General features: G+C 38.3%; 1 protein-coding gene across 2 annotated transcripts in view; it reads left to right on the forward strand.

Moving 5' to 3' along the window:
• The first annotated feature begins 4234 nt into the window (after positions 1-4234).
• LOC131054592 (protein phosphatase 2C 57) overlaps positions 4235-22211 on the forward strand; it is a 114866-nt gene continuing 96889 nt past the window's right edge. For both annotated transcript variants that reach the window (XM_057989134.2, XM_057989135.2), the window contains exon 1: positions 4235-4905. In XM_057989134.2, coding sequence (XP_057845117.2) covers positions 4562-4905 — 344 coding nt within the window. In that variant the 5' untranslated portion in view covers positions 4235-4561. The remainder of the gene's footprint in view (positions 4906-22211) is intronic.

Raw genomic sequence — 22211 nt, forward strand, 5'->3', positions numbered from 1 at the left:
CAACCTGCATACCTACCTCAAAATGCATGAGTATTCTAAATGACTCACTAAGCTACTTTATTTTCCTCTAAAAAATATCTTCATTTTCTTTTACCACAAAAACCAAAGAACCTCAATAGTAAACACAAGTAAAAAAAGATTGTACTTACCGTTAAGACCATTGACATAACCAACTAAGACTTCAAATCAAGAGAATGTGCTATTTTTGTTTTGTTCAACCTGCCTAACTCACCTCTAAAACATTTCCAAACATCTTTTGCAAAACAATAATAAAAAAATGGATGTACAAAGGTTTTAGGGAAATCACAAACGAAGTAAAATTTGGCATTAATTTGACTCATATAACTTAAATTAACCATAAGCTTTTTAATAACAATAACCATTTTAAACAAGCCTTTTTGCTTATAAGAGCAAGAGACCAACATCATTTAAAAATATTAAACCATTTTATGGAAGTTGGATGTGTAATTCCTACAAGAAGTTAAAATCAACAAGGAACGTTTAGATGTAACTCCATTCTTGATCTTTGGAAAAAAACTTTTTTATTACATACCTCTCATGATGTTGGAAGTTGTGGAGATGTGATTTCTTTATCCCCTTGGATCTCCAAACATGTCATTGATAAAGTAAATGATCTTTCACATAATTGCATCTAGGTTCTCTCTTTTATCAATGGGTAACCTATTGGTTTTTGTTCTACCTATGCTCCTAATAATCTAAAGAGAGATCAATTCTTTGGGACTGGATGTCGAGAAGTCTTCCTAATGTTGATTGGGTGCTAGGAGTAGATTTTAATATGGTTGAACATTATGAGGACCACAACTAGTTTAATTATTTTAAGCTCAACAATGATGAATTCAAAACTTGGGTATATTGTCAAAATTTAATGTGAGTTATTGACCCATTCATAATAAATTTTTCATCCATAACAATAATAAGCTTACTTGGAGCAATTGCATATTGTGAAGTGATAGGAAATTGGGTAGATTATATTGATTTTATATTTCTCATAACATCCATGTGGAAAATTCTTCCTCTCGATATTGTGTGCAAGTAGATTATTCTTCGAAGTTCTATCTGATCACTTTCTTATTATTTGCTCTATCTCTTTCTCTTGAAAAGTGGCTTCTTCTTCTCATCTCCCTTTCAAGCTTAATATTTCTCATCTTAAGAACAATAAGTGTGTTTTTGCATAGTGGGAATTTGGAATTCTATCCCTGAACCTCAAGAAGGTCAATTGTGGATTGCGTTGTGGTGTTCTACCTTATCTCAATGTGTTGAATTTCTATAATATTTTGGTACAAGAATGGCTTGGAGTCATAAACAAAAAGAAAAATCACTTCAAGGACAACTAGAACATGCTAGGAAATAACTTAATATTGATCCTTATAATGAAAACATTCAAAATTCTATTGTTGTTATTGAAACTTAGTTGTGTACATTGGACCACTACAAAGGATAGGGTTCCAAAATTAGAGCCAAAGTTCATTAGATTAGGAAGGAAATAAATAATCTAAATCTATCTTAATTATCTCAATTACAAAAATAAAAAGAGATATTTGGCATTATAGTGGATGAAAATGGATATCATATAGATTCTACTAAAATTACTAGTTTGTTTCATAGTTTTTATGAAAAGTTATTTGAAGAAGAAAATAGTTGGCTAGATATTCAATGAGTTTTGGAAGAGGCATCTAAAAATGCACCCCTAACAAGATTGATCCAAGTTACAAAATATTTTTAGATCACATTCTCCCTTTGGAAGAATTTGAACATGCTCTTTTCTCTATGGAATCTTATAAAAGTCTCGACTCTAATGGTCTTCTAGCTGAATTCTATAAAATTATGTAGAATCATATTAAAGATGACTTCTATATGCACTATTTAGAAGCTCTTCAAAATAGCTCCTTAGGTTCAAATATCAATAAAGGCATAATCAAGCTTATTCCTATGGAGAAAAATGATGATAGTATTATTGGGTGGGAGCAAACTACTTTGTTGAATACTTCCTACGCTAAGGATTTGGCAATTAGAATCAAACTTGTTGTTCAAAACATTGTGAGGACTGAACAAACAAGATTTTTAAAAGGAAGATATATACTTGAGAATCTAATGTTGGCATCAAACTATTGAATAGGCCTAAAAATCAAGCCAAAATGCATTGGTGATCAAGTTATATTTTGACAAAGCTTATGATAGAATTTGTTGGAGCTTCATTGTTAAAATGTTGCAATGGTTGGGGGTTGAAACAAACATTCAAAAACACATTCAAATGTTGTTTAAATATTTGCTAATACCCACATCATTATGAATAATACTATTTCTGACCCCTTCGAGCTACAACACTCTACAAGACAAGGATGTCCTTTGTCTACCTTCTTATATTTTCTTATATTTGATGCCATAGGATATCTTCTCCAAAGAGCTATTTAGATAAAAATTATCAAAAGTATTTCCATTCCCCAAAATAAAGTGGTTATTAATTCCCACTTTGCTAATTATAACATGTTGTTCTTGCAAAATTCCAAAGAAGAATTAAATAATACTTTAGAAATCTTAAATCTGTACTTTTATATTTTTGGATCTCATTTAGACCATAACATGACTAAATATTTTATGGCTTGGCATGACCCTATCCCTCAGTGGATTCCAAAATAATGGAAGCATATCAAACATTGGGAGATAACTAGATATCTTGGCATTTCCTTTTGTGTGGAGGTCTCGCTTTTTGAAATGTGGGCTTGGTTTTTAAATAGACTAAAAAAGAAACTATTCAATTTTATCCTTAGCTTTCAAGATTTAGGTTTCTAACAAAATCCTCATTGCTACTCAAATGGGACGATATTGTTGGTTTCATTGCCTCTTCCTAAACTTATTGCATTTAGCCAAGAGCTAAAGATGGACTTGGGCTTATAGACCCCAAAGCCGTAGGAATATGTTTTGTTGCTAAATGGATTATTATAGTTGCTAGTGGAGATGAACCATGGAAAAATTTGGTTTGTCATTGTATCATAGAGGCTTCAATCAAGAAGACGTGGTAAGTTGTTAATTGGTTAGATAAATTACTTATGTCTTCCTTCTTTAAAATCAGAGCTTCATCTCCTTTATTATCTAAATGTTAAGCTTGACAAATAATATTAAGTTTTAAATTGAAATGATTCTTCTTTGCAACATGGTTTCAATTGTTTTTCAGATTTAATATGGTGGAACAACTCATCACATATTGTAATCAACCACTTGTAATAGTTTTTCAAAACACACCTTTTATTTATACAAAAAGGGGTTCAACAATGTAAGGATTTTTGTGTTTTCAATGCATTTAATTGGGATATCATGTGAGCATATTAAAGTAGATTATTGTCTCATAATGAGTATAACCACTTTTTGATTTTTGTTAGTCTCTAGTTCTTCGTGAGCTTTCTATGAAGTTATGTACTCTAAATGAATGCAATTTTTTTTAGGTTTGGCGATGGTTGTCTTTTAGCCACTTCAATCACATTCCCTTAAGGAGGGTGTATATTAATATCCTTCCTAACTAGCTCCCCATTCCTCAACTAAACTATAAATGGAAATGCAAATTTAACTCCAAGTTTTGGAACAAGTTGAGTGCTCAAGTTTGGAAGTCTACAATTGATTTTGATACTCAAGTGGTGGCTTGGGAAATAACTCATTAGAAACTACTGGTTGGAGATAGGTTGAAATGTATTATGGTTCAACCAACCGATTGCCCATTTCAATGGTTTGCTATGTTTAGAAAATTCTCTACTATTTTTAGTCATAAATTGAATTGGAAATAAGCCATTTTGAAATTTGGAATGTATAGTAATACGATTGCAAATTCTATTAAACAAGTCAATTAATATATCTTAAATTTTTTATCTAAAAACAAATCTACTATAAATGTCTAAAATAATATTAACATTAAACCAACAATAAAATATTCATATTTATTATTTAAATTTTTCAAAATCATAATTAAACATAAACTTTTTTTTTTCATAATTAAACATAACTCTTATTTTTTTTCGTCTACTAATTAATAGATTTACTAAATGTCAAGACCTGGATTTTATTTTCTTACAATTCTAGATTGTGTGATAATTATCTATACGTATTTGTCAATATTGAAAAATATCATAATATTCATTTTCGGCTTTATTGTTTAAATATCTCCATACGTCACATCGTCTTCTGCGCGAAAATCTAATCCCAGCCGCCCATTGCCAAATGCAATTCCCATCACCTATTCTTCTTTATACATCTCGAATAGTCGAAGGAACGATTTAGATAAAATCACCCTCTCTTCGTAGCATAAACAATCCTTAATTCTTCGCCACAATTCTGATGTTTTTCCATCAACCCAAATAAAATATCATTGATACACAGAGAAATTTTATAGAATTTGTGAAAGATTCATATAATGGAAAGTAGAATAAAGAAAAATGGGGGAGGAAACAGCAGTACGTCTTCTTAGCTTTCTTCGTTGCAGGACGTTTGCTGAATAGTAAATTTTACAAGTCTTTACAGTAACAGTAAGCAGAAAAACCCCAAAAACAGAGACATGGAATTGCTAACCTCTGTTCATCATAAAACATCATTTATACCCAACTGTTGCAGGGCAAATAGATGTATAGTTCAGAGTGGAAGAAGAATTGTGAAGAGTTGCAAAGCCCGGGGCGATGTCCAGGTGGCAAGAGTAGCAGCAAGACCTTTTCAAATGGACCTACCAACTTCGGACACGCCAGCAGAGGGGAGCATCAAATGGGGTCATACAAGGGTGCAAGGGCCAAGGTCAGAGATGGAAGATGATATAGTGTTGCGAGTGGAGGAGCAGGCGCTCAATGGGTTTACTTATGCTGCTGTCTTTGATGGCCATGCCGGTTTCTCTTCTGTTAAATTCTTGAAGTAGGCTTCAACATCCCATCCTCTGTTTTGTTTTTTAAATCAGTTTTCATAAATTATGTGCCATGTTTTTCTTTTAAGAAAAATGAAAAAGAGTTTTGATAAATTAAATGCCATGATTTTCTGTCAAAAATGAAAAAAATAGTTTTTGATAAATTACCTGCCATGCTTTTCTACATTGAAAAAAAAAAAAAAAAATTCTGATAAATAACTGCCATGTTTTTTTCCCAAAAATAATTTTTTTCGATAAATTAGACATTTTGCCCATCCCGATGATGGATTAGGGAGGGTGATTCTAAACGATGATGTAAAATTTGCTACACAGATTTCTCCACAAAGTTAGTTTTGATAAATTATATGCCATGCACTGAGAAACTTGAAACATTTTAAATATTGAAAAACAGGCTAGGACACAAGCCTAGGACCTTCTCAAGACTATGCTCATCATAACATCCATATTGTGGTTCGGTCTGTGGCTTTTTTCCTTCCAACAGGATCGATTTCAATTTTAATTAATAGAAAATGATTAAAGAACATCCATTCTTAAAGATAAAAAAAAGATTACCTTTCTATTTTTTGAAGATTTGTTTGAACCCCTCAAAGGTCTTGTTAAAGCTTTTGCACTCAGTTCTTTACAAGAAGGAATCAAAAGAATGCTTGAGCCATCTTTGCTCAAGGAAAATTCCTATCCCACTCCAAGGCACCCACCCTATGTGCAACATAAAGGGAATTTTTAGAAAGGGGGACCATATTCCCAACCAAGGAAGATCATGCCTTACCACCTGCATTGAAGAAGGCAGATAACTATATTAGAAATGAACTTAGATGAAGGAAGCTGTATCCTTCCTCCAAGGAGCCATGGGATCTAGTCATAGATGCCTTAGCAAGGGCCAAATCCATTATATTGTAATCACCAGCCTATAATTTTTTTTTGAAATTTTTAATTAAATTAAACTACAATGCAATGTCCTTATCACTTTCTGATCACCCAGTTCTCCCGATGGGCAAGGTGAGAGCATACGGTTTATAGGACCACACCAACTCTTTATAATGCAGCAATTTGAAAGAAACACACTTGGTGGCAATGCCAGCTAAACCTTCACTTCTTCAGTGGAGTGTGCTATGCAAGAATTAAAAAGAAAAATACTTCAACACTTATTCAACGGATGTGCAATTACAATGAGCACATACACTTATTGCTTATTCAGTGGAGTGTGCAATTACATAAGACAGTCACTTCCACTTATTCAATGGTGAGTGCAATTACAACAGCCATAGCTACTTGCACTTATTCAATGGTGAATGCAATCACAATAGTCACAGCTGCTTCCATTTATTCAATGGTGAGCGCAGTTACAACAGTTATAGCCACTTCCTCTTATTCAATGGTGAATGTGATTATAACAAGATGCAAAGTTGAGGCCATTGGCGGCACTAACATCCAAGGTATTACAAGGCTAGATCAAATTCCTCGCAAACATAATATAGAAAGATTAACTGTTGTATGTGCTGACATAAAGTGCTGATCATAAAAAAAGACTGCTACAACAGCCCAAAAATGAACCAACTTGCATAGATAAACAAATATTCGAATGCCCAACATGAAATATACCTTTCAAAGATGAAACAAGACAAATTGCAGGTCTGATGGCATGTTTACTGCTATATTTGATAAATAAATACAGGAAGTAACAATAAAGATGCCAATGCATACCTGATACAAGAGTAAAATATATCTTTATTCACACATGAAATTATTACAAAGAAGAAGACCAGAGATGGTCGGCCAAGGATTACAGTTGATCCTACTCTATCATACTACCTTCTTTGATGATACACGACATATTTAAAAGACCCGACAGTTGCCAAGAGGAACACAATCGTCAACCAACTGACACATATAACTATCCAAGAGTGACAACAAACTTAATTTGGACAATTAACACATTGCTGGATAACCAATATTATCAAACATAACAATAGGCATTGTACGCCTACTACATCATCCCCTCCAAAAGAAAAAGTCGTCTTCCAGACGATAAGTAAACATCAAGTAATATTCGGGAAATCTAATGACAAGAGTGTAGACAATGACTTGTAGTGGCAACCTGTTGACGTGTATTTTGTACACAATCATACACAGAATAAAATACCGACAGGCATCTTATCCTCTCTTGAGAAAATAGTCTCTAACTGCTGAAGATCTGCAAAAAGGATCAGTTAGATGGACTCCAAGGTTCTTTTAGTGGGGTCTCCACGTGTGGACAAGCTTTTTTAGTGGTATGATGTGATTTGCTGTTTCCTTCAAGGCGTCTTACGGATTCAAAAGCTCGAAGATTTTACTAATCTAAAGGAACTTTCAAAAAAAATGAAAAAAGATAGGGTTTAAGAAAGTCTAGTCTAACCCTATGAACGACTTAGCATGAATGAGATTTGGCAAGACTCAACTAACTTCAATTTTGCCATAAGGTAACAACTCAATTGAAATTAGTGCGATCTTCTAAGGTAATAATGGTATTCAATGCATCAAAGACCGAGGACACTACTATGAAAGTACATCTCCTAGATGCAAAAATGCTTGAAGGTTAAGGACTCAAAATGTTTTCCAGTCGACCACGCAAGGCGTTCCTACAATCAGCAAGAAGCTAGTGGTTTGGATAGCGAATCCTACCAAATATCAAATCTCACACTTAGTCTTTCAAATTAACAACTACTTTGATTGAGCGTGATTCAAGTACATCCAACAACCATGAAGATAACTTAAGAAATTTGCAACAAAACACCATAACTTCAATATTTTATTGATTTCCAAGTCATCATATACAACAATTGCTTGAATTTCTCTCTTCAAGACTCAATCTTGCTACAAAATAAAAATTGCTTACAACTCTAATCTCTCTATTTCACTCTTAACTCTATTCTCTATTTTTCTATTGACTATTCTATTACAAATGAAATGGAAAATGGGGGTATAAATAGCATCCCCAGTTACAATGAAAGGTCCAGATTGAAAGTAAATCAATGGACAAGATCATGACACCTAAACCCTAATTAGGGTTTGTTACAAATGACCTCCTTTTTACTGAACAATATTAAATACATAGCCAAATATTAAATTTGGCACAAAAATCTAGGAGGTATCAACCAATGAGAAATAAGATGTCATGTCATCTGTAACAACCTTTCATCTAGAATCTTATTCCCTTTCCAATTCTCTTTCTTAGCATATGCAATGAATTTTGTCACGATCCCTTCGATTTCTGTGCTTGGAATCTCGGGAAGATTCTTGATACTCTCTTCTAAGTGGATAACCTGATCAAATGCATCTAGAAGAGCTGTGTCCCAAGTAGGTTCAAGTTCCTTCGTTCTATCAATCAGGAGCATGGTAGCATACATCTGATCATATTGCTCATCTGTAACATCTGCGTCTTTGCGAAAGATGATCTTGATTCTATCTTCAAATTCTTGTAAATCCACATCTGTCTCGACCTCGATCCTTCATTGTGATGTTTTCCAAACGCCGTCCCTTGTCTTGCTTAACCTCGCCTTGGTTCGATTTTGGAGGAATATGAGCGCTTTTGATAGGATCGCCCTGGTCCTTGTCCAAAGGACAGGAGCGATGTGAGGCCTTTACACCATTTGGCGATGTTTGGACGTTCAAAACTCTTGTCTATCACCTTGTTATCATACCATGGACCCTCCAGAACATTGCAATATATTGTCCTTATGTGAATTTTGCATGAAATGATCAATACATCTAATATCGCTCTGGTCCCTTCCTGAAGGACAGGAGCGAAGTTCATTATTATGTGCTTGTTCTTGTTTTTACCAACTTGCAATTATCTTCATTGCGTGGAATGATGTCCTTTCGACCCTCTTGGTAACTCGAAACTTTTTTTTTGCCTTTTGAAATCTACGCCATTATGTAGGTATCGCTCTGGTCCCTTCCCAAAGGACAGGAGCGATCTGGGTTATAGAGTGCAAATCCTTCCATGTGATGACCTTTGCAACGTTGCGCTTGATGGAAATGCCTTGAGATGTCTTCGCCACCCTTCGTCTTGACTTGGATCGGCCTTGAACCTTGGAGGGACGACCTTGAACTTTGGAGGGACGTATCATCACCATTGTATCGCCCTGGTCCCTTGGAGAGGGACAGGAGCGATCCTCCCTTTGTGGCCTTCATCTTACTTTGCCAGGTTCCAAGTTTATATTCAACGGAGTCGTCCTTCTTCACTCTATCCACCCATGCCTTTACATTGTTTGTAACTTTGCAAGAAAAGCAATTATATCAAAAATCGCTCTGGTCCCTTCCTGAGGGACAGGAGCGAACTAGGCATTTAACACTGTTATGGACGTCCCAAAAATCTTCAATTTATATTCAACGCATTCATCTCATGTTCTCCTTCGTTTTTGAACGTAAACTTGCCTTGACCCTTGTCTGGATTTTGCAAAATGGAGGAAATCGCTCTAGTCCCTGGGAGAGGGACGAGAGCTACAAGGTACCTCGCCCTGGTCCCTTGGAGAGGGACAGGAGCGATTTAGTCAATATAGGTCATTTTCCTTCGTTTTTGCATCTCAAATTATATTCATTTGGCAAAGCATCTTCCTTCGGGCGTCCTCAAATTGTTAAGTTATCAAAATCTTGCAAGGACAAAACGAAATTTGAATCGTAGCTCCGGTCCTTTACTGAGGGACAGGAGCGATTTTCTTCCTGGAGGCCTTTCTGTGCTCATGAAAATCTTCAATTTATATTCAATGGAAAGATCTTGTCGTTCTCTATCACTTCAAACGTAAAATTTGTCTGGACTCTGCAAGGATGATGAGATATTTGAAATTGAGCTCCCGTCCTTCACTGAGGGACAGGAGCGATTTTGCTCCTACAGGCCAAAATAACAAGATTTTTCACATTTTAACACTTCACGAGGCGAAAACAAATCAATTCCAATGCCCAGGATCAAACTTCAAAAAAGTCAAAATTTGGTCAAAATATTCAGTCAGACAAAAATTCATATTGACGGTCATCATTTAGACAAGTTTAAGCTCTGCATGAACATTCCAATTGAAAATTAGACCATTTTGGCGAATTCATTGCATTCAAAAATTTGCATTCTAGAAAAGAAGCTCAAAAAGCTCTCAAAAAATGACTGGATTTTGGCTTGAAAAGGCAAAATTTAAAACCCTAAGGCTTGGCCCTAAATCCAGACAACCAACTAACTAACAAAACCCTAAAAACGAAAGCGAAAACGAGCTAAAAACAAGCAAAAAGAGGGGGTCCCCATTTGCGATGGGGCGATGTGTGAAATGGTCACAACACAACCCCAAACTTGTAGTGTATTGGGAAAATCAAATGGGGGTTTGGGGGCAATGCCTCCAGCGAGGTAGGAGGCAGTGCTCCTAGCGAGGCTAAGAGGCAGCTCCTAGGGCAGTGCTCAGAGTGGGGTGGAGGGTCGGTGCCTCCACTGCCAAGACCAAATTAAGACCTTTAGAACCACACTGAACTCCATGGCACACATAATTTTCGTGACTTTTTAAGATGTCAAGAATAATGTTGAAGAAGCCAAAAAATAGAAATTTTATGTCAAAATTATGATCAAGTCGTACTCTCTAGTGAGATTTTAAGACATGTCACTCCACTATATGCTTAAGCTGTATGAAAGGATGGCATTGAGATGACCATACGTTGTACGACCCAAAAGTTGTTACCATGTGGTGTTTGGTAGGGTCTATCCTGTACAACCCAAGTGGCATCTCCACGCACGACTTGCAACTTTTCCTCACTTTTGGCCTTGACTCATTCCTCACCTACGAGCTTGATGCCTTGACTCATTCCTCACATATGGCCTTGACTAGTTTTCCACGTACGGTTTAGTGTTTCTATACGGTGTCTTTGAATTCAAGTACGACTCATCTGTACTGTACGGCTTGTCCTCTACCCCATACGAACTTGACTTCACTATCATGTGCGGTTCCGTGTACAGCCTTAACTTGTATGTCCTCTTCTCCTATCTATACGGTTCGTGTATATTCTTGCGTTTACGTATGGTCTTTCATGTTTGTACGATGTGTGAGCTAGCTCCACGTATGACCCTCCTAGCTCCATGTATGGTTTGTCTATCCTTCTGTACGACTTACTATCTCCCTCTCCATACGGTGTGTGGTCTAACCTTTCGTATGTTTTTTTTGGTTTCTCTTTGATTGCGTACGGTTTGCTTCCTTCCATTCCTATGTATGGTCTGACCTCGTATTGTTTCTTTTGCCTACCACTTGATCTTGTACGAAATGCTTCGAATGGTCTTTGGTTTTCCATAACTGCTTTTGGCTTCCTCTACTTCTTACCCTTGTTTGTTTAACCTTGCATACTCGTGCTTTTGGTAAAGAGAAATGACTTTGGATTGATTTATAAGGGCCTCCATCCTTCAGGGTTAGCTTTTTAATCAAATATTTGATTAGTCTTTCAAAAAATAATTTCCTTCTTTTTATATCATTGACCCTTTTCATTTTTAATCTTTCACCACTTTATATTTTTTTCCTTTGTTTTATATCTTCCTTCCATTCCACACTGCTTTTTATTTTCCTTGTCATATTTCCCTTTATTTTCACCAATGCCGCAATATTTTCCAAATTTAATTTCTTGACCAAAGATTTCTTTCTCCGTGTTTTTCCCAACACTTTTCTTTTCATTTTTTTCACTTTTATTCCTCCATACTTTTCCACCTTCAATTTTTGAATATTCTTCCATTCCCTTTTCTTTTTCTTTCCATTTTCCATCTTCATACTATTAGATGTATTGTACATAACTTTACATGCTTTCATTGGTTGCATTTCACCAAGAGTTGTAGCTTGAAGAAAATTACATATTGACGAAAATATCTTGTAGTCCTCCATTTGCCAGTGAAATAGTCCATTCAAGGAACTCATCTCATCTTCAGAGCAATCTTCCAACTTGAGCACCCCTTCATTGTTTGGCTCCATGCCTTTCCTTCCTTTATCCATACTCGACTCTCCATCTTTCAAATTTGATTTGGAGGATGCCAACTCCTTGCTCACCGCCTAATTTCTTAGGTCAATGATGTACTTCCTTCACTCTCAGTCGAGAGTGTGTTCTACTTCTAGTTATGATTTGCCTTGGCAGTAATCAACTAACCTCGTCCAAGGAGTCCGTCGTACACCTTCTACAATGGGATGACTACGGTCCAAGAAAAATTGTTGTGCCCCAATCATTACTTTTTGTGCCATCAATAGCCCCAATGGCTTAATGCCATGCTGGTCACCACCTACCAAGCGGAAGGTTGGTAGCCAGAGTGTTGGCTTCCCTAGGCATTTCCAAGTATCTTCTGGTAGTATGTTTACTCCTGAGCCCTTGTCGATGATGGTGTTTGTCAACTTCTTCCACATTATTTCCATCTCGATGACAACTAGCTTCCTTCTGATGCTAATTGTCAACAACATGGGATCAATGGCATGGTTACCTTCAGTTGGTTCCTCTTGTGACTTCCATTTGTTTTGGTCAACTGTGTTGTCACTGACGGTGTTGGTAATTGCCACTCTTAGTTGCATCATAGTTTGAAAAAGGTATGTCACCTCAATGGGTATGGTTGTTTGTAGCACCTGCTGAACTATGTTCTTCTCTGACTCTGATCACAATGACATACTTGCAATTCTGTTGGAGGTTATTCATTGCTTCGCCATCAGTTGTTCTACTTCTTTGGCTTCTCAGAGTTGTTCCTTCTTCGTGCGAGGGTTCGGGTACACTGCCTTCTTTGTCTATGCTCTTGTGATTGCCAGAATTGCCTTGTCTTGTTCCTCCACGTCCAACATATTAATACCCTTTTGCTTCGGGAAGTTGGTGTCTTCATGGTCACTTGGTCCACACCATTTGCATAATATTTGTACATTGTCTTTCTTATTCTGGCAATCTCTCGCAAAGTCTCCCCATTAGCTACATTGTCAACATTGTATGATACGATGCCCTTTGGAGTCATTTGATTTTACCCTCCTCGTTGCTTTCCATAACTGCCTGGTGATACATTATGTGGTTTCGATGGAGTAGACTCTCCCTCTGTGAAGAGTACTTGCGTACCTCTAGTATTCAAATTATATGGACACTCTTTATTTGAATGACCCATTGCCCGACAAATCTCACAGAACATCTTTCTAGGACGATTACCTTTCTTGTGCTCCTCAATTTTGCACTCAGTGTTAGTTTTAGTGATCAGATTTAAGTAAACTTAGAAATTAACTTAAATGTAAACACACAAGAGACACAAAACACAATATACCATGGGAAAACCTCCCTCTTGGAGGAAAAACCCAACATCAAAGATCTAGATCAAAACCCTTTAGTATGAGCAAATTATAATTACAATAAGGATCAGAACACTTATCTGATAAGACTCCCAATCTAGGGCAGTGCTTTGTCAATATGAATTCCTTTATGTGTAGACCTGTTGACGTGTATTTTGTACACAATCATACACAGAATAAAATACCGACAGGCATCTTATCCTCTCTTGAGAAAATAGTCTCTAACTGCTGAAGATCTGCAAAAAGGATCAGTTAGATGGACTCCAAGGTTCTTTTAGTGGGGTCTCCACGTGTGGACAAGCTTTTTAGTGGTATGATGTGATTTGCTGTTTCCTTCAAGGCTTCTTACGGATTCAATGGTTCGAAGATTTTACTAATCTAAAAGGAACTTTCAAAAAAAATGGAAAAAGGACAGGGTTTGAGTAAATCTAATCTAGTCTAATCCTATGAATGACTTAGCATGAATGAGATTCGGCAAGACTCAACCAACTTCAATTTTGCCATAAGATAACAACTCAACTGAAATTAGTGCGATCTTCTAAGGTAATAATGATGTTCAATGCATCAAAGACCAAGGACACTACTACGAAGGTACATATCCTAGATGCGAAAATGCTTGAAGGTTAAGGACTCAAAGTGTTTTCCAGTCGACCACGCAAGGCGTTCCTACAATCAGCAAGAAGCTAGTGGTTTGGATTGCGATGGCGCTGAAGCTAGACTTTAGATTTTTCACTGATCACAGCTTCGCCTGTAAACCATAATGACTCGGAGATTATAAGTATGTGAAAATATAATAACTGGAGGACAAAAAATACGTGAGTTCAATAAGCTAATCTACTTCAGTGCAAATACGTCCTGACTCAAAGCTTCATTAAAAGAAACTCCCTTAGTAATTCCAAAAGACTTCATGATTTTCCAAATGCATCCAACAATCCAGCAGGAAGTCAGAGCGTTATATAACAAAATCACCCAATGTCAAATGGATACCCCTCAGGACAAAACAACTAACCTAAAAAAACAAAAGCACCTAAACTAAGAACGCAAAACAAAAAGGCAAACCAACGCGAGAAAAACAAACAAACGGAAAACGACGAAAGCAAACTAAACTAGCTATGTACAAGGGAAGGCCTTGGCATTTTAGGATTGGAAATAATGTTTGAGATATCTCCCATTAACAGGCAACGGGATGTCTTCTCCAGTTAAAGTCTGCAACCTAAATGCGTTTTCTCCCAATATCTCTGAAATTTGATAAGGACCTTTCCAAAGCTTATCAAACTTATCATGTTCTCCTCTTTTCTCATGCGCTTTGTCCCAATACAGGACGAGATCTGAAATTCGGAACGCCTTGACTCTTGCTTGTCGATCAAACCATCTCTTCACCACTCCTTGGTGTTTAGCAAAGGTCTCTAATGCTTGATCTCGTTTCTCTTCTAAATTCATCAACTGTGTCAACCTGGCCTGCACTGCATCAGTGTCTTCCATGTACTCCTGAATGAATCTCAAGGTCGGAATCCTGAGTTGCATGGGGAAGACTGGGTCTTGGCCATAAACTAGAAAATAAGGCGAAATGCCTAATGCATTCTTTGTTCTGACTCTGTCTGCCCATAAAGCAAATCTCAACTGGGTGTGCCATTCTCTGGGACTTCTCTCTAATAATTTCTTGATTACGCTGAGCAAATTTTTGTTGGTGGATTCTGCTAATCCATTACCCTGAGGATAATAATTCGATGAAAACTTGAGGGTTATCCCGTACTCAAAAGCCCAATTTGAGAATCTCAATGATGTGAATGCCGATCCATTGTCGCAAACCAACGCATAGGGGCATCCAAACCTTGTGATTATGTTCTCCTCTAGAAACTTGATTACAACTTCAGTAGAACAAACCTTAAGTGCCTGTGCCTCTGACCATCTGGTACAATAATCTGTAGCTGTAATGATGTACTTGTGTTGTGCTGAGGATGCGGGGTTAATAACACCAATAAAGTCCATTCCCCATTTAGCAAATGGTCTGGCTTCAATCACGGGATTCAGTGGCATGGCAGGATTTCTCTCTCTAATAGCTGCGACTTGACATGTGTGGCACGTCTTAATGTGATTGAACGTATCTTTAAAAAGCGTAGGCCAGTAATATCCTGCTCTTAGGATCTGGTGGGCTGTGGCGAGGTTGGCTCCATGTCCGGTTCCAAACTTGGAATGGAAATGTTCAATTATCTTCTTTGCTTCGTCTTGGCCAACACATCTCAGGTATACTCCTTCATAGTTTTTACGGTATAGGACAGATCCTTGAAGCACGTAATGTTGACACTTTAACCTTAATGCTCTCTTTTGTGTAGGTGTCATCTGAGCAGGACATCTGTGATTAAGCAAATATGTCACAATGTCTTTGTACCATTCATCAGGCGTGACATCCTTTAATTCATAAATTTGTTGGACTAATCCTGGCCCATCTATTGCCAATGTCTGCGCCAAGGCTTGTCCTCGAACTAGTTTCATGGGCTGAATCTCAATGTCAAATTCTTGGATAATGGCGACCCACTTTCCTCTTCTCTCTCCTAATTCATTTTGCATGAGAAGAGTCTTGACTGCCGCATCAGGCACTATTGCATAAATCTTGGCTCTCAGGAGGTAATGTCTGAATTTCTTTACTGCCTTTACTAATGCGTATGCTTGCTTTTCAACGTTTGGATATCTCAATTCTGCATCTTTCAACGGGGTGCTCATGAAAGCAATCGGGTTTTCATCCCTCTCTTCACTTCTTTGGGTGAGAATGGCGGCACAAGTGTATTCGGAAGCGAAGGAATATAAATAAAATGGTTTGAGATAATCAGGACTAATCAAAACTGGCGCCTCCATGATTGCGGTCTTTATTTCTTCAAATGCCCTTCTGGCTTGTGGAGTCCACTCGACCTTTGCATCTTTCTTTAACATTTCATTCAATGGTCTGACAATCTCGGCAAATCCGGTAATGAACTTTCGGACGAAGTTGATTTTGCCGAAAAATGATTTGAGCTCTTTCTTACTTGCTGGCAAATTGATAGTAGATATGGCCTTTATCCTTTCAGGATCAATAGATATTCCTTTCTCTGAAATAACATGTCCTAAAAGCTTTCCTTCTGTGACTCCAAATATGCATTTCTTTGGATTGAGGGAGACACCGTACCTTCTACATCTTTGGAAGACCTTTCTCAAATCCTCTACATGATCTTCTCTCTGCCTAGAGAAAACTGTGATATCATCCATATATATAATAATGCTTTTACCAATTAAATCTCTGAAAGCGATATCCATAGCTCTCTGGAATGTGGCCCCGGCGTTTATGAGTCCAAAAGGCATTCTCTTATAGGCGAATGTTCCCCATTTGGTGGTGAAAGCAGTCTTCAGTCGATCTTCAGGTTCGACTAGGACTTGATTGTATCCTGAATATCCGTCTAGGAAGGACATCATCTGCGATCCATTGACGATCTGCAGTACTTCATCTAATGATGGGAGCGGATAGTTATCTTTCTCTGACGCTCTATTGAGATTTCTGAAATCCACACACAATCTGATCTCTCCATTTTTCTTTCTAACAGGTACCAGGTTGGCGACCCACGTCGAGTGTCTTACTGGGAAGATGATTTTAGCTGTGAGTAACTTCTTCACTTCTTGGTATATCAGCGGTTCCAACAAAGGATTGACGGGTCTTTGTCTTTGCCTGAATGGCTTGCTTCCTGGCTTCAACGGGATTGTGTGAGTGATAATCGCAGTGTCGTAGGTCTTGAGATCTTCATAGCTCCATGCAATGACATCTGGGAAGTCCCTCATGTTTCTTAGGATTCCATCCTTTTCAATTGCTGTGCAGGACTTTCCAATGAAAACATTTTTAACTTGTGTCTCATCACCTAGATTGATCGCGTCACACGTATTGCCTTCTACACTGTGATTCTTCTTTTCTTTCAACTTGTCAGGATCAAAAATCCTTTCTAATTCAACCATTCCTTTCGGAATAGTGTTTGTCTTTAAGTTCAGGACTCCTTCGGCATCGAACTCAGCTTCACCTACTTCATCTTCATCTATGATCTGTGTTAAGAAGACGTCCGTGCTTGTTAGGAAGTCTAGAATGTGCTTGTCGTCTTCGAAAACCTGGAAATTGGTAACGTTATCTGGGACTGAAGGGACTGATATTAACTCGATTGTAAACTTCTTTAATCCTTCCATTGCTAATGGAATCAATGAGCTCGCGGCCTGTGCAAGTGAATTGGCCACTTGATTCTGATGTCTATAAATTGAATTGATATTGAAAGCATCAAAACTTTCAATTAGATCCCAGACTCGATTTCTATACTTAGTTAGCCTTTTGTCATGGCAAACATATTGCTTCCTGATTTGCCTTATTGCGATTTCTGAGTCTCCGTATACTTGCAGTATCTTTGCCCCCTTTTGGATGGCCAATAATAATCCATGAACTAAAGATTCATATTCTGCTACGTTGTTGGTGCAAGGGAACTGCAATCTGTGAGCGGCAAGGTATGTTTCTCCCTTAGGACTAATTAATTCATATCCAGCTCCGGATCCTTGTTTGGACTTAGATCCGTCGAACCTTAATGTCCATATCTGATTTCCTTGTTTTTCTATTTCTGGACTTTCGTGACTTTCATTTGTTGTATCGGACGAAACTTCATCTTCCGTAGAACTTTCAGTGTCTGTAGAGCTTTCATTCTCTGAATCTTGAGTTTCTTCTATAATTAGTGTCTGCGGGACTCTTTTGTTTACTTGCTCTAATGCGGTCTAGCATAAAGCACAAGATAATTCTGAGTGGACGGCATTGTGAATTCTACACCAATTCGGAAGAAGCAAATCTCGGACGGATGCTAGATTGCCAAGTTGCACACTTTGCTGGATGTTTCTTTGTACGAATCTCCTGAAATTTTCAAACATCCCTTCGTCCTCTTGATCGGATCCTTGATCGCTTTCAATGACTATCTCCGTTGATTCCATGACTTCTTGCTGAATATTTTCATCTTGTACATCTTGTATCATCAAGATTTCTTCCACTTTGGGTTTGTAGGTTCCTAGGTCGGACTCTAAAAATAGGACTTCATTGTCTTCCCCATATTCAGTTATCATCAACCTCAACCTTGGGGTGCTATCAATTTTAATTTGGTTCGGGATTCCTCTCCATGGTAGCCACATGTGTGCGAAATCGGTCGATACATATCCATTCAATTTTCGGGACCAATCTCGACTCAGGAGCATTCCATATGAATCTGGAATATCCACTACTGATATATCTATAAAATTCTGGACTCTTGGGTCTGCGGCCAATTGCATGTGAATGTTGTTCAACTCTCCCATGACTGGAACTTCTGTCTTGTCAAGCTGAGTGACTTTTCTCTTGGTAGGTGCGGGAGTTATTCCCAGCCTTTGACAAACAGCCAGGGGCATGACATTGCTTGAGGCTCCGGAATCATAAAGGCAATTGTGTAATAATTTTCCAAATATTCTGACTGATAGTAGGAACGGGGCCGGTTCGTCCTTTCCTTGAGAAGGCACTGAATTTTCTTCACTTGATTCTTGATGTTTGACTTGATTAATCTTTGAATGATCATCCTTTGCTGGGCTCTCCTCTTTTGAGTGACTGGTTTTGCTTGTAGATTTTCCTTTTTTAACCACATCTTTTTTGATTGCGACTTCCTTTTCGGGAAGAACCAAGTTAGTAGTGAGGTTCTCTTTGACTGTAGGCTGAGCTTTCTTGGTTTCGCCTCTTTTGAGTAATACTTTTCCTTCCAACATATCTTCCTTTTTAGCTGGGAAGGTTATAGTTTGGACCATGCACTCGTTTTGCTCGGGTTGTTCTTGAGAATCGGCCTGCTCTTGGGTCACATTGATAGTGGCTTGAACATTTGACCTTGTTGCACTAGGTTCACTTAAACTATTGATCACTGTATCTTTAATTTCTGACACTTTGAGCAATTCATAGAGTGGTAAACTCACCTTGACTTTCTTGAGTTCATCTAACACCAAGGCGGCCAATCTTTTCATTTCATTTCCCGCGGGAGGTGAAATATTTCTTTGTCTGTATTCTTGAGTGTTTTGTGGATATTCAGGGACGTTGCTAGCTTGGGGATCCGGTGGAGTTGAAAAATTGTTTGGAGGAATCGATGTTGTTAATGGTTCGGGATTTCTCTGATTCCGGTGATAAACTTTTTGGTTTGCACCTCCTGACGATTGGTGGAACACTTCCTTGATTCCTTCTACTAAAACACTGTCGTTTAATGGTGGGAAATAGTATTCTGAATCCTCTACAGGTCCATTTGCAGATGCTGGCGGAAACTGAGATCCTGGTGGTACCATCGGTCCATTGGCCGATTCTGGAGGAAATCTCCCATTTTGTACTTGATTAATTTCTTCTTGCGAGTATCTGCAGGTTTCAACGATCATAGCTTGACCATACTGCGTGGTTGGAACAATTTCGTACCCTGTGGTGGGAGGATTTTCAGGCGGATTGGTAGTACGCATCTCCTGTTGGAAAATGTCGGCTGCAATCTTGAACTCAGGGCATTGCAACTCGGAATGTTGGTTCGTGTTGTGGAGTCTGCACCAACTAGACAAGGCTGCTTCGGCTAAAAACACTTTGCTTGAAGAGGGGTTCTCTTGACTTTGCGCATTTGGTGGATTATCCAAGGGCGTCACCACATTTCCATTGTTTGGAGCTGTATTCCATGGTCTTCTTTGGAAACCTTGATTGTTATTTCCTTGATAATTGTTTCTAAATCCTTGATTATTATTCCCTTGGAAATTCTGATTGTTCGTGTGTTGGCCATGGTTAGCCCTCTGCATGCTCTGGAGTTGATTATTCTGGTTCCTCAAATGAGTTACCTCGGTTGATAGCCTCTTTTCTTGTTCAATTAGCTCTTTTATTTCGTCTTTCTCTTCTTGTGTCCTTGACGAATTTGTAGTGTTTTGCAGGTACACAGGTTGAGCGGGTGGGGCTTGAGAAATTGGAGCTCCTGGGTGAAGGACCAACTGATTCGCCGGCTGTACGTTGGGATATGTCGCTTGCGGAATTGGATTCATGACTGGAGTTTGGTTGGCCAAAGCTGTACCAACTGCTTGCATCTGGTTAGGTGCTGCGACGGGTCCCATATGTAGTAGTGGTCCAGTGATGTTTTGTCCCATGTGCTTACTCACTTCAATGGCTCTTGTATATGCCGCATTTAGATCATTCGGAGTTGGATGTGTCCTTACGAACATAGCTGTGAGATGATCTAAGGCTCCATAGTAAATTTCCCTTGGATCTGCAATAAGATAAGGAGGACGTAGCATTGTGTATGCTCGGTGAAATCTGTCGTTGAAGGAAGTAATAGGTTCATGCTCTCTCCTTCGAACCTCAACAAACTGTCTGTATAACTCTGCTGGTGTAGTTGGGATGCCAAATTTAGCAATGAATGCGTCTTTCATCGCGTCCCAAGTCCTAATGGACCCTGTAGGCAAATGAATAAACCAAAAGTATGCCTCTTCTCCCAATGAGTAGGGAAAAAGCCTACATGCCACATCTCCATATTCAATTTGTCTGTTACGAAGAAGGTCCTCGAACATCTTGATGTGATCCTCTGCCGTGCGATGGAAATCACTAACATTGAACTTGGAACAAAAGTGTTCGGGATTCTTTGGCATATCATGATAAACTGCAAATTCCAACGGTGATGGATTGTTGACTAGCCACGTCGCACCATTAAGTACATGAGGAGGAGGAGGTGGAGGTGGAGCACGATGAGCCATTGTATTCCTTGAAACTGAACTTGATGAACTAGCTTGGCTCTTTGTTTGTGAAATTGCCTGGATACTAGATTGGATTGCCGCTCGCACTTGTTCTTGAAAAACTTGTGATGACTCAGGAGATCCTTCCAATCTTAGTTCGAACTTTTTGGGAGTGTCCTCTCTCTTAGCTCGCTTTGCTTTGGAAGTAAACTGGAGTTCGCTTAGATCTTTGATGCCTGGTGTAGACCTCAATAACCTTTGATGTTTCTCGGGCGAGAATGAACCAATGCGATCCAGCGTGAAGTCTTGCAAGGATTATTGTACGTTCCTTTGATTGCGGAGATTCCTAGCTATGACCCTTTGATGTTCTTCAGCTCTATCTTCCTCTTGCTCTAAGATGATTATGACTCTGTTATATTCGACTTGACTTCTCCTTGCGTTCCAAGCTACTTGATTCAATTGGGAAATGATGTCTTCTTGGGTATTGCCTATTTGCAAATTGGGTTGCACCACTTGATTCAGTCCTTCATTCGGCAACACCATCGTACTTCATGATCATGTTTGCAGTATTTTTCCCTTTTCAAAATCTTTGGACTTTGAACTTCGGAAACTAAAGAGCCCTCCTTCTAGCGCCAATTTTGTTGACGTGTATTTTGTACACAATCATACACAGAATAAAATACCGACAGGCATCTTATCCTCTCTTGAGAAAATAGTCTCTAACTGCTGAAGATCTGCAAAAAGGATCAGTTAGATGGACTCCAAGGTTCTTTTAGTGGGGTCTCCACGTGTGGACAAGCTTTTTAGTGGTATGATGTGATTTGCTGTTTCCTTCAAGGCTTCTTACGGATTCAATGGTTCGAAGATTTTACTAATCTAAAAGGAACTTTCAAAAAAAATGGAAAAAGGACAGGGTTTGAGTAAATCTAATCTAGTCTAATCCTATGAATGACTTAGCATGAATGAGATTCGGCAAGACTCAACCAACTTCAATTTTGCCATAAGATAACAACTCAACTGAAATTAGTGCGATCTTCTAAGGTAATAATGATGTTCAATGCATCAAAGACCAAGGACACTACTACGAAGGTACATATCCTAGATGCGAAAATGCTTGAAGGTTAAGGACTCAAAGTGTTTTCCAGTCGACCACGCAAGGCGTTCCTACAATCAGCAAGAAGCTAGTGGTTTGGATTGCGAATCCTACCAAATATCAAATTTCACACTTAGTCTTTCAAATTAACAAACTACCTTGATTGAGCGTG

This window comes from Cryptomeria japonica, chromosome 7, assembly GCF_030272615.1.
Source record: "Cryptomeria japonica chromosome 7, Sugi_1.0, whole genome shotgun sequence".
Taxonomy (NCBI): Eukaryota; Viridiplantae; Streptophyta; class Pinopsida; order Cupressales; family Cupressaceae; genus Cryptomeria; species Cryptomeria japonica.